The 14,204-nt window shown below is 40.2% G+C and overlaps 2 protein-coding genes across 2 annotated transcripts in view; both read right to left on the bottom strand.

The window, feature by feature from the left end:
• LOC146755730 (obscurin-like) overlaps positions 1 to 14,204 on the bottom strand; it is a 177,855-nt gene that overhangs the window by 30,724 nt on the left and 132,927 nt on the right. The gene's annotated exons all lie outside the window — the stretch shown is intronic.
• LOC146755738 (uncharacterized) lies at positions 1,640 to 5,755 on the bottom strand. Its single transcript, XM_085525227.1, has 6 exons — positions 5,522 to 5,755; positions 4,965 to 5,026; positions 4,642 to 4,761; positions 3,227 to 3,422; positions 2,252 to 2,393; positions 1,640 to 1,811 (listed from the first exon to the last, which is right to left on the bottom strand). The coding sequence occupies exons 1-6, from the start codon at positions 5,712 to 5,714 to the stop codon at positions 1,640 to 1,642; spliced, it is 885 nt and encodes a 294-aa protein (XP_085381353.1). The 5' UTR covers positions 5,715 to 5,755.

Below are 14,204 nucleotides of genomic sequence, written 5' to 3'. Positions count from 1 at the left end.
TCCAGTCTGACAGTAGGATCATAAGCATCAAACTGACATCTGCTTATCTGAACTACTGAAAAAATTGAAATTTTAGTAATTAACAGAAATTCTGTTTCTGAAGAACAAAAATAAAAGCTGGTGCTTTTTTTGGTTAGTTGCACATGATGTCAATACAACAGTGTTCAAGAACAGAAGCAAACCCAGAATACAAAGAGCAGGTACAGGAGTTTTACAGAATTTATGGGTAGCTAATCAGGTAGGAGGAAAGGAGAGCTGACCTTGCTTGAATCCTTTAAGGCAGATTGTCTCAGTTCTGCTATTTCTGTCTCTTTTTGTATGGCAATAGAAGCCAAAGTTTTGAGCTGTTCTTCCAAAGCTTCTACTAACTGATCTCTCTCCTCACGCCACTTTTGAATATTATGGTCCTTTTCCTCCAGCTCCTATATTTCATGTTGAAAGAAAAGCATACACAGTAGAAACAAGCAGAATCGTTAAGACAGCCTAGAATTAATAAGTTTTTCATATAGCATAAATAAGGACTCAAGCTGATAAAAAGAGTTTATGGTAAGACATTTCAATTAACATATCGTGATGTCACTCAACAAGATCAGGTTACATGCATGTATTACATATGTATTTACTATGCAGATTATTGTATTTAAAGCAATCTGCCAGTGCTCTGTAGTGACTAATTATTTGAATATCTTTCATGGTCTACCACTAATTTCAGTTGGCCACTTTCATTTTGCTTCAATTTTTTTTTTTTTTTTACCTTTTTCCTGTTGCTTGGAAAACCTGCATCATTCATTTAATAAAAATTAAGAGCAAGAAAAATACCTGTTTAAGTTGTTGGATAGTATAGTCTTTATAATCCAGCTCATCCTTAAACTGGTTATTAATCCTTTCAAGTTCATCCATCCTGTTCCTGAGGGATTCCTCCACAGAACGCATCATGGACACCTGTAATGTAAGCACAGCTCACGGTTCATTAAAAGACTTCTGTAATCCAACCTGGCCAAATACTTCTTTGTTAAATAAAGAGGAATTCACAAACAAGTGCTGAGTAGGAAAACGACAGCAAGTTCAAGGTTACCAAGGAAGACATGAATTCATTTTTAAGCTTCAATTTTCCACCCCAAGCACACCCAATAAACTTTCAGACTAAGATCCTGCAAAATGGGTTTTAAAATATCTACTTGTTTAATAATTAAATTTTAACTATTAACATGACTGAAGCTGAAATTGAAGAAAAAAAATATACATGCTTATATTAAAGAGCCTCTGGAAATTAGTCTATTTCTCTTCAAGTAAATAGCATTCTTCTTCCCAGTTATCAGCATTTTTTTCACAAGACTTAGGTTTTAGGCTTTGGAGTTAACACGGATACCAATGGCAAGTCACCAGTAACGTAGAGATAATAACAAGTCCCCTCCAGAGGCAGATTAGCTATTCTCTTCACAAACCTTATTCCAGACTACCAACCAATTTTACTTTCCTCTGTTCATTATCTATGCGAAACCATGTTTTAACTTCTGGTCCCCTCTAGAGCTTCAATGTCAACTTTACCTAAGATTTGCTGCTAGCCACACTAGTGTGAAATTTCCAGCTTCATAGTTAAAGTTTGAGAAGTTTTAACAGCAGAAAGCCAAGCATAATCTTACAGAAAAAAATATCTCAGTTGACTACAAACCTCGCTTTGTAGTTGCTGAATTTGTTTCTCGGCATCAGAATGTTTGTCTTTTAGATCTGCATACTCTTCTTCTTTCCTCTGCAAATCTTTTTTCAAATTCAGTACAAGGGCAGAACTCTCAGAAAGAATATTTTCTAGCCTTATGTTAAAAATAAAGACACAAAGAACATTACTGTTACACATCTCATGGAAACAGCAATTACAGCTTAATCCATGCCCTGCCTGTTGGTTTCTATTTGTCAATAGACTCTCAAATCTATCCAGACCAGCGACAAGATTTAAACAATTACTTTTGAATTTCAGCTTGCTTCTCATAATCAGATTCTGAAGCAATATATTATTCAGATGCTGTACTGAGGTATGTACAACAAAACCACCAGAAATCCCCATATTATTCTTTATTTCCTTGCACACTCCTGTTTTCCCTTGGAACTCAAGTAGCATACCAAAGCATCCTAAAGTAGTAGTTTGGCCCTTGATAAGCATGCAGATGCATTAAGTCGAAGGGATGTTCCCATTAACTATTTTTAACTCTAGTTCATTCTCGAAGGGCTCTAAGTTAACTCAGTGGTTACTTACGATTCTATACGTTGCACTTTCTCCATTTCACTCTTTTCCTTTTCCCGAAGAGAGCGTTTCATCTGCTCCAAGCTGTTTTTCAGCTGCATAACTTCTTGAATCAGATTTGCTTCTTTGCTACTTAACTCTTCAACCGTTTTGTCTGCAATTTTTAAATGAGAGCTTTGGTCATATGATTAGAACAAACCCACTACTATTTGGAGTATGGAGGAGTCCACATCCCTCCCTCAGTCTCTGGTAAGATGCTTATATGTGATGCCATTCAGTGGTCACATTAGGATTCAATATTTATGCCAAATAAAGGCAGCAGGGACAAATCATCCAAGAACAGCATCTCATCCAAAGAAGGCCTTGACTTTCTCCCTTGCACATATTTTGCAAGAGGAATACAAGAAAGGAAGGGACTACAGCTAAGTTTTAGATTTTCCCTTCTACATTGTATATGCCTTCCGTAATTCTAGGAACACTGATGCTCAGCTGTGCCCAGAAGTGAAGTTAAATGCATCAGAGCTTATCCAAACCATTTTGCTCAAATATTGCCCATGAGCGAGCAATTAGCAGGTCGTCAACAATTTTGATAGTTGCTTCAGGAAAAACAAAACAAACAAACAAAAAAAAGCACTTGAGCAGCTGATGCTACTCAGAAGATCAGCAACAGCAGTTGAAACAATCCTAAAGAAACTGCTTTAAAACTATTACCAAATCTGCAAGTGCATCAACAGATGAGGAAAAAGCAGCAAAAAGGAAAAAAATAGTGCAAAAAACTTTTATTCTTAAGCATTCAAAAATGAACAGCATAGGACCTTCTGAAAAAGGGATATTTACATAACAGTTACTTCTATTTACAGTTTAACACAGTGGCTTTTCTCCTTATACCATAAGGTACGCGCTTCACAGCCTTTTGCTTCCTATCCGGAATAGGAAGCAATTTATAGTTTTGGAAGACACCCTGTTCAACGATGGAAGAAACTGTACCTTTCTTTGGAGGTGGCTCTTCCACAGTAGGCTTATCTTCATCAGTACTGCGCTTTCTTCCCACTTCCAACTCAGTTTTCTCTTGTTTCAGTGCTTTAACTGAAAGCACTGAAAATTGGCTGCTTTCAGTTCCTTTATTAGTGTTCTCTTCTGCCGGTTCTGCTTTAATGGTAGTTAAATGGTAGGTAGTCTTTTCCTGTATTGATATAAGATCAGTTACATTGAAGCTTAACAAAAGGAGCACTTAAGTCTCAGGAATCTTCTGTAGGCAAATATTTACACAAAACCATACAGCTAAAATATTTACCCGGTGACTCTATAGACATCAGTTACAAATCTCAATAGCAGACAGAACAAGTACACCTTCAGATAATGACAAGTGCAATACTCGGTAGAGTATACAAGGGAAAGCAAGAGCCTAGCAGGTTACAAAGTAAAAGACTTGCACACAATCAAGAGTTTACCAGTTTATCAAAGAATTTCCTGTTTCCAAGAAGTCAACAAAATTACAAACATGGTCAAAGAGCAAATGGTCAGCTCTCATACAAGTTCATCACATCACACTTCAGCTAAGCTGCTAAAATCACTTGCATCGTGACAGATATAATCCCACCTTAAAGCTTAGTCAGCTCTGTCACGCATATTTTAGATTGTGCCCTTGACCACAAGTGAAGCTTCCTTACTTACAAGATGACGATTGTTAAGCCATGCTGGCACTGCCAAGGACTGATTATTCATCTTTAGTAACTTATGAAAAGAAAAGCCTCAGAAGTGTTCAGGCCACACAATCTCACAGATAGAGTTGGAGCCTTGTTCTTGGAAGAAGTAATAGGCGAGGACATGACTACTCATCACAGTCAGCTTTAATACCATGGAAATACTAAGTTGCAGTGATACAGACAGTCAAAGACTAAGAAGGGTCAAGTTGCTAAGCTTACAAGGTTAGAGATCTGAGTGACAGAATTAACTATAAATGTTTTCAGAGCTACTTCAGGCTACCAAACATCAAAAAATGAACAAAAACCACCAGAAGTGGTATGCACACATACTTAATCAAGCTAGTCTTCACATATTCAGCAGCTCGCAGTACATTAGTCAGGATAAAGTTTTATGGACTGCATAGAACGTGGAGATATCCTGACCATTCATACTCGTACTTCCAACTCTACTCAACATACTTTTACTGTTGCTCTTCCTCTGATGTAGGAGTGTGAGGCAGGAGTTAGTGGAACACACTGATATTTTTGTTGTTTGTGTTAACAACAACTACCTTCAGATAAATTTGAATTGTTTACAATTTCAAGAGAGTACCAGCTACATACAGAAAATCAGTTTTCCAAAAATGTGTTGATTACAAGCATAGAATTAGTGTTTTCCTTTTTTTGTATAAGGATATAGAGATGTGTAAAACTCACATAATCTTTTACTTTTTCCTCTAAATGAGATTTTAAGTCTTGTAGCTCTGTAATAAAGTCATCTTTCTGCACCACGATGTCCATTAGCTCTCGAATCCTTTCATTTTGTGCATTCATTTTCTTAGAAATAAAAAATAAAAAAAATTCAGTCATCAGTTTCTAATGGAGTGTTAAGTAGCTGAATTACACAATGCATTAAAGGCAAATTCAGTTAAGCTAAGCTCGGTAAGAAATCTATTAATGGAGCCTACTGGAATAGCATTTTAAGCTACCACAAGTTGGTATTAAAACAATTTTACACAACATCTTCTTGATAAAGTTACCTCAGTTGCTTCTTTAAGTTGCTCATCAGACTCATCCAATTTAATCATCTGCATTTCAAAGTCTGTAACACACAGAAAAGGTTGTATTACATAAGTAGCCAATAGATAGTTTATTAAGTAATCAATTTTTCCAGATATTCTAATGTTTAGGTAGCTTTTGAACAGATTAATTAATTTGCATGTGGTCTTCACTTATTGGGAGTGATTCAAAAGTTTTCTATATTTCTTGGAACGAAAACATTGCATCAACAAGACATAAAGAAGAGTAGAGATTACAATATAAAAGTAAAAATCAAGATATAGACATTTAACCCCATACTTACAAAAGCGTAAAGCTGCTAGTTGCAGTTTAAAGGAGAGGGGGGAAAAAAGAAAAGAAATAACCAAAAACCGTGGAATTGCTGAACCTGAATATACACAAGGAACAAACTATCACTTATCTACAGGCTATGGTTCCAAAGGTAGAACATCTCCTCTAATTCCTACTCAAACTGGTTATTTCTCTTTTATATTAATGAACTATTTCTGTCTTCTACCTTTCACATCGCATAACTCACCTTTGTTCTTCTGCATCAGCTCTTCTTCAGTTTTAAGTAGTTTGGTGTTTTTCTCTGTTAGCTCTTCTTTGGTCTCCATCAGTTCAAAGTTAGTTTTCTCCAGCTGCTTTTCAAACCAGCCAGTATCTTCCTTCGGGTCCCCCAGGGATACAATGGAACTATGTGCTGCCTCAGCTTGCTCTTTAATATCCATGACATCATACTGCACAGAATCAAGAATGCCCTCAGGATCAACACAGGTGTCAGGCACTATGCTATGTTCTCCACCCTGAAACGTAATTTATAATCAGTTAAAACTGGTGAATAGCTGACTACATAATAGCTGTTATTTCTACAGATAGTCTGGATAGCCACTATGAAGACAGCCATACAAGAAGTTTTTAATTTCAGCTTCAAAACCCACCTCACAAATTCACATACAACACGACAGTGATTCGTATGGGGGGAAGATAAGTGGCATTCTAGTAACAGCTAATATATTTTATAGTATTTAGACATTGTAGAATGGCTTGTTTCTGCTGTAGGCTATTAATGTATGTGTTCTTAGAGAACTTGTCTGCCATGTTAAGTTGTCCTTTGATTTATGAAGTAAATGCATTTATTCGTCTCTTCAGAGATTCATTATTACATTTGTGAAAACCTACAAGTATACAGAGAAAGTTGGTTCTGTCTTGTGCTTCTGTCAGCACGAAAGTTAGGCCTGTTGTTTAACTCCTGCTGAAGTTTCTGACTTCCAGCAACTTCTGAGCCATGATTGTCTTTCATACTCCATTTTAATGCATGCTTTAAGCTGCCGTACCTGAACCTATAAACAGTTTCAGCTATAGAAGCAATAAAGAACCTCGATGAACAAATACAGTTTCTGAGTATTTTCACTTAAATTTTACGTGTCATTTATAAACCAAGTTTGTTACGAAGCTTTTTTTGCATTCAGTGATTTAAAGACTCACAAAACCAGTAAGTTGATTGGTTTACGTATCAAAACAAATTTCTTCTAGCCAAGAAGCTGATGTCAGCAGTAAGTTCTCCTAAATCAAACGAACCTGAAAGTCTCGAAGAAGGAGAGACCAAGCCAAAACGATCCAAAAGGAAGCTGTATTCCACTGTCGTTTCTGGCCCTCTAGATATACCTGCTTCTTCGGTAAGTGATTATACTGTAGTCTTGGCTTAAAATAAACTACTAAGGAGTCCAAACAGACTGGAGGTTTCATCTATTTGCAGGAGGAGGTTGAAAGTACTGAGGTATTTCTTTATTCTACCAAGTCATTCTTGTTGGTCTTCCTGCTGTTCTGTTTTATTTTGTCCTCAAAGTTCTCTGTGTTTGGCTGGCTTACAGTTTACTAAGTAGGTGATGTAGCAATCACGGAGATGTCTTCTAATTTGGAATCATAGATAATTTCAGTGTTGGAGTGGGATTATTCTACTACACGCTTTTCTAGAGCACAACTTAGACAGCTTTTTAGGTATGCTTAAACTATGATCTCCTGTCTAAGCCAACTTGCAAAGGATCTGATGTGCCAGTTTCATGACTCTGTCGGCAGCTATTGTGCTAAGAACATTCTTGCTCTGTTGGAACTGCATCTTTTAATTATATTAGAGTCCTTTTTCTGTTCAGCATAGTGATCATTTGCCCATACTGTAATATCCCTCTGAATTTCTTGATGATTTGACGAATGATAGGGGCAGAAACCAAAATGTTATTTTTTTTGTTAGAGGATGAAGAAGATGAGAATTTCTTTTCTCACTGTAGTTCTGAGAACATGGAACTGATCCGAGAACTGAAATTCTGGGCAAGTCATAGCTACAGGGATTGAGGCTAAAAATGTTTTCTGAACGCTTCATGTTTCACAAAACAAGTATTATAATACTCTTTTGAAAACAAGTATTTCAAAATGAAAGCTGCCTTCAGGCTTTCCTCAGATGTGTGTGCTTTTTTAAGATAAACAGAATTTTGTACATTCTCCATATTTGTTCCTTGTGATTAAGCTGCATTAAAATGATCTCGGTATCCCATAGTTTTCTGAATAAAATATAATAAGCAAATGCCATTCTGAAATCCATTTAGGGGAAGAAATATGTTTGCGTGGGTCAAGAAGAGCTTGTCAGTCTTGTGTGAAAAGATGAGTAACTTTTGAAATGTTTTCTTCAGGAATCTGAGGAACAAAAGAAGGAAAGTGATCATCTGATCATCAAGCGACGGCTGAGATCCAGAACAGCTAAAAAACCTTGAAGAAGCATGTTTGTTCCCCTTTCTCAGGACATACTTTTATCGTATTATTAAAACTGGTTGTTAATAAACAGTAACAGTTACTCCGTTGTGTTCTTAAATTTGTATATAGGTGTTTGTTGCAGAACGGCGGGAGAAAAGCAGACGACCACACCTGTCATTGACATATGATCAGCGAATCTCATTTATTCCTTGGCTGCGTGTACCTTTATAATACGGATAATTAGCTCATACATATTGCAAAAGTGGAGCTCATCATTGGTTCCCAATTACATACTATCCCCGAGTATCTTAACAGCTTGTTGTTATCAACTGAAAGCTACTCCCTTGCTGAGTTCCCAGAACCATGGCTAGTTTCTCACCATCCCAGGGCATCCTGTTGTTCTTGCTGTCCTTGCAGGTGTTATGGTTGCTTGCTTAGCTGCACCATGTTTACGACCCTTCTCAGCTAACTAGCTGTAAAAAACACTCTCTACATTTCCCCCGTTTTCTTTTAGGCTGAAAAAGGGTTTGATTTAACGACCGATTAATCATATTTAACAAGCAGTTCAGTTCATTTGTTCAATCAGTTCTCATGTAGTTTTATCCTGCTTCGTAGCTGCTGTTCTGTGAACTTCTCATCTGGATCCATGACGGACGCTCCGTAGAATTCTTCTTACAATACTGCCTGTAGAATAGCAACACTACTTAAATTATTAACATAACTATTATAACTCAATCAAGGCCTCGATTGACAATACTCTAAAAGTGAAAAAAGAGACAAGTCAAATACAACATAACAACATTACTGTTAAACCCACTAAAAAGAACAAACATGTTTGTACTGCAACCTAAGTTTCTGTAACCTGAAAATAAATCCATGAGGGTCCCATTGTGTTAATCTGTAACTGATCAGGAAAAGTCTTCAATTTTCATATACTCTGATATATTGATTTTAATGACCACTAAAATTTGTGCAATAAATGCTTTTAAGATGCTCATAACCATGCTCTACCGACTGAGTTATCCGGGCTAATAATTGATTAATGATCGTGCAATTTTATGAAGTAGCATGTCAAATAGAACCAATTTTAGAGGACAAACGTACTAGAGTATCACTAGGGGCATTATTACTTATTGACCCTTGAGAAACAGCAATTCATGTTGGTGGTGGATGCGACAGGTAGTGCCAGCAGGGCGTCCCCTGCTTCAAGGTGCACATTTCCTCTCTCACCCATCACAGATTCTCTCCTGCATTCAGGGTCTGAAGGATTTCTTCCAGTTGTACACCATATCCGCATGGCCAGTGCGTGATATAGAGCCCAAGTGGAACACCTGCTTAGAAAACAGAATAAACTATCAAATTTAGTTCTATTAACGTGCACTTTTGTCTAAAATGATGCATGGTTATATTTTCAGATCCCAATTAATTGGATGTAAAAGAGGTATCTATTCTATGATACAGGGTCATCTCTTTGTCTGGAATTCCTTTCCAGGTTTTGTCTTTGCAAATTAAGAAAAGCTAATTAATAGGCTAATAATATCATAACCAAACAGTACTAAAATATTAAAAGATCTATTCCTGTAGATTCTAGTATTGATTAGATCAAATCCTGTTTAATACACATCTGATCTATTACTAAAATAGAAGAAGCACACAGCATCCTAGCTAATGTCACACACTATGTCAAACTATTCCTAATATTATCTATAACACAGCAAGTTACAAAGCAATACCACTAAGTAAGAAACACACAATTACAATTACTATAAAGGCTGGATGCTATTTTCTGCCTTCAGATGAGACCGAAGATATCATGCTGGAACCCACATAGGGCCAGTCCCTGTGGAAATATGAGCATATTCACGACCCCAAGTTGTCAGTGGTAGGGGACAGTCCCAAAGTCCTGTGGCCATATTCCAAACATTAACCATAGGCTGTTCCTTTAGCACTGGGGAAGCCTCAAAATGACGATCCACATAAGCTGTATCTGTATGAACATGATTCAAAAGCTTCAGCACAAGCACAAGCAAAACCTTGCATAATATTTCTTGTAGTGTGTCTCCCATATTCCCCCTTTTTTGTTTAATAATAAGAATGGATTTCAATGTTTGATAAATGTGATCAGTGATAGCTTGTCCAGTGGGAGAATGAGCAATGGCTGTAGTATGTTTAACACACCTTTCTTGGAGGAAAGTTTGAGTGGCCTTAGAGGTATACGCAGGCCCATTATCTGTTTTTGTAGTATGTGGGATTCCCATAGCAGCATAAGCAGATAACCAGTGTTTACGCGTGTCATGACTGTGTTCACCTGTATGTGCTGTGGCAAATATGTAAGAAGAATGAGTATCTATTGTTACATGTGCATATTTTAGACGGCCAAATTCAGGAACGTGAGTGACATTTGTCTGACACAGTTGAAGAGGTGCTGTGCCACATAGATTTGTCCGAGTCTGAGGCAAAGAGGTATCAGTCAAATTATGTAGCTGATATTCAGTCACAAACACGGTGTATTGCATAGGAGAGAGGATCATTCTTAACGCAGTTTTCCAATCGTGAGGGGTCATAGCGTAAGTGTCACTGTTTGTAACCAAAAGATTGTATGTAAAGGCTGACTGAACTCTGTATGTTCTCACTGACTCCCTTAGCTCCTTCACTGCCTCATAAGGCAGGGATTCCAAATGGGGGACCTGATTAGGAAAGGTTTGCAACGTGTCAGCATCACCCCTTAATATTGTTTCTTCTCTGCAATGCTCTAAGACATCACAGTACGCTGTAGGGAAAATTGTCATTCCTGCTTCCTTCAAAGTATCATCAGGAGGAAATGCGTCCGATTCTCTTTCTGGATCTACCAGTCCATCCGTGTCTTTAACCACGTTACACACGGGCTGCAGAGACACAGCCGCGCAGGACGAGGGAGGGGCGGCATGGCGAGGTGCAGAGAACGACGTGGGCGAAGCAGAGGGCGGGGGTGCTGTAGAGACCGACAACGCGGCGAGCGACGTGTGCGGGGGGGCAGGCGGCCGCTGGCTGGGAACGGCAGCTTGTATCGGAGCGCGGCCGCTGTTCTTTCTTGCGCTGCTTCTCACGTTTCCCGACTTCCTATAGCATACAGCAGCGTTGTGGGTGTTGGATTGACACTTTCTGCACCAAATCCCAGTGGCTTGGCACTCGTGACGGATGTGGCCAGTTTTTTCACAACGGAAACATTTCATGAGGGAGCTGATCTGCGAGCGTGGGCTTGTAGCGACTGCAGCTTGGAGGGGTGCAAGGGCTGCTGACACTTGATTCTGAGAAGCCTCAGCCTGTGCCTTTAATCCTGCCCCTAGCTCTTTAATAGCCTCAACTATGAAAGCCTGAGCCCCCGTGGGCACACTCGATAATCTGTCTAACGCCTCCTCTATTGTCCAGTTACTCCTCAAAGTACTTAGAATGCCACGAGCTGTAGCATTACAATTCTGAAGTGCACAATGTTTTAGCATTATTTCCCTCATGTACTCTGGTACTCCAGCCTTCTCTATGGCTCCAGCTACCTTATCTAGAAACGCTCCAAGATCCTCATTTCTTCCTTGCTGGATTCCCATATAAGACAACAACCCACCTGGTGCCTTGATCTTATCCATAGCCTGCCTGACTAGATACATTGACTCCCTACATTTAGCTGGTCCTAATAAAGCCTGGGCCTCCGTCCGGATGAAAGGACCCACCCCTAAAAGTTCTTCAATGGTGACATTATACAAGGGATCTCCGGGCTGCCTAACTATCACAACGCTCTGTTGGCACATCTCTTCCCAATAAGCATTAAATAGCAGTTGTTCGTGCTGCGAAAAAATCAACCTAGCTATAGCCCGACAATCAGATGGCAACAAAACCTGAGTACTCCAGATATAATCCAGTATCTGTCTCGCTGGCTCACTTTTTACTCCAAACTGACTGACCGTAGACCGCAATAGTGACAACAACTTCCAATCTAAAGCACTGATAGCAGCCTGTGTCCCGCCTGCAGCATTAGGCGAATACCCCACCGGCAGCACCGCCTGTTGCACCGCTTTCAATGCCTCACCGTCTCCCGCCTCTAAACAAGCCCGCGCCAGCGCAGCCCAAGCCCCCCCCCGCTCCCGCGCGACGGCCTCCGCCAGGTCACTCTGTGCCCCAGGGAGCGGCTCATTGCAAATGGGGGTCGAGGGGGCCGGCTGTAGCGCCATGGACGATGCAGGTGGCTCGTCTGATACAGACGTGCAGGGAGACGGAGACGGGGCACTCAGCTCCACAGCCACCGGCAACGCAGGCTCGGTGGCCGGCGGCAACTTTACGGTGGACACAGCAGGGGGCCCCGGGCAATCTGACCATTCATTATAATTCTTATTCCTCCCCTGCACAGCACTAGCTTGCTCTACCGCTTCCTTTTCTGCCTGATATTGCAACAAATCATTATAAACCACACGCCAACACTTCCCGCATTTTTTAGCCATTTTCTCCCCATCTATCATTCCCTGAAAAATTGCATCTCCAAATTTACGCCATTCAGCAAGATCATGCACTAAATGCAGATCCTGAAATAACACTTTAGCATAACCATACACTAATAACTTAGGGAGTTCCTTTTCCAAGTCTATCCCCTTAAACTGTCTCCGCCTAAGAAAAGCGGAAAATAAATTATATGCTGCTTGCCTGTCCATATTTACTCATGTCGGTACCATTGCAGCCCTCCAGGCTTCGGCAGCACATATCGGTCGAGCCCACCTCTGTGGTCACTCGAGACGCGGAGTTCCAATTTTAGCTCTTTCGTCATCCGTCGAGCTGCGAAATCCGGACCCGAACCCAACGCAGTTCTTCACCCGTGGCAGCCCTTTTTTCCTTATCACGTCGAGGGTCACCATTTGTTGGAAGTAACCGTGGGAGACAAGTCTCATGCTATCATGGTCAACAAGTCTCGTTTATTAGGTGTTACAGCATCTCATTTATACAATCAGTAATAAGTTCATGCATATTGCAAAAGTAAAGCTCAGGATTGGTGAATTAGACATTGCTTCATCTGACCTTTGTGGTTAGTCTTATGGATACTTTTTCTTTGCAGCTCTGTCTACACCTTGCTACACATCTTGCTTTTCCCTCAGGCCGTCCTTGCCTCTAGATACATATTTCGTCTTTAGCTACATACCCTGTCTTTTCACATCCTGATTTCTTCTCAGCTGCTTAGCCCGTGACCGTCCCTAGGATAGACCGTCTTTGTCTTTAATCACATTCATTCTTTTACAATTTAACTAGTGGAATCTCTTCATGTCCTTTCTCATGAAGCCATTCTGCATAAACACTCTCCACACCTAACCACTCCTTCTATTTGATGGAGGTGACAAAGCTCAGTTTAATTTCTGACTGCTGTTTAAATTCTGAAGCTCGAGCTGGTTCCTGGAGCAGAAAAAGCTCAGAAGCTGGCAAACTAACTGGCTTCACCTGGGTGAGGTGCCACGAGTCTCATGTCCCCGTCCCAGAGTTCAAGGTGAGCAATCTGTCTGAAGAGGCTGATGATCAGTTCCGAGTGTCTGCAGTCAATGCGCATGGACAGAGCCTGTATCTGGAATTCCCAGGGAGCGTGCACCTTGGTAAGCACAAAAACCCCAATGGAAATGGGTCAGTGTGTGCTGAGCAGCTGTGTTGGTTCCCTAAAGATGCTTCCTTTGACTTTAAGGATAGTAGTGCATTAACACACCAAAGGCTTTCCTTTATTCCCAGTTCTCCTATCTCCTATCAACCTCCAGCTACCACTAAAGTGATACAAGTTCTATTTCTGTGACAGAGACATGAATATCCTTATCTTTTGATATCTCACATGTGCAAGAGGCAGAACTTTCTGTAACAGATCTTAAGCACAGAAGTGCTTCTTCTAGCGCTCATGCAAAGGGAGAAGTAGAAATGTCCCTATGATTTAATCTTCCATCTCTAAATGAGATACCAGACTTGCATCTAAAGAGCATTAAGACATACATGTTGTTCTTCCTCAGACCCAGTCCTGGTTGTGAAATCCCCCCTAACAACTGGTGAAGCTGTACCTGGAGGGGATGCCATGTTTACTATTGACCTTACAACAACGTGTTGCGGCACTTGGTACCTCAACTGTAAAGTCTTACAGGAAAGCGAGACCTGGATCATCAAGAGAACCCAAACTACTCACAGCCTAATCATAAAGAACGTCACCAAGAACGATGATGGAGCAGAAGTGAAATTTGTTGCCAAAAATGTTGGTTTCAGCAGCAAGATGAGAGTGAGAGGTATTTGCTTTGATCCTTCTCCTTTCCTCTTACTGTCAAGGCATAGTTGCTGTGATCTGATGATTAGAACTGGGGCTGCAGGCATTCACTGACTGTACCAAATACCTGAAATTGCATCCCATGGACTGACGTGAGTCCTGGTAATGACCTAAACATGATAGCACTGAGTGTAGGGTAAGCCAATCTACCCAGCTGCTTGGTATCTGA

Source organism: Coturnix japonica, chromosome 30 (assembly GCF_054131305.1).
Source record: "Coturnix japonica strain WE chromosome 30, WE-NBRP24, whole genome shotgun sequence".
Lineage (NCBI taxonomy): Eukaryota > Metazoa > Chordata > Aves > Galliformes > Phasianidae > Coturnix > Coturnix japonica.
This window is presented reverse-complemented; position numbering and strand designations above follow the sequence as displayed.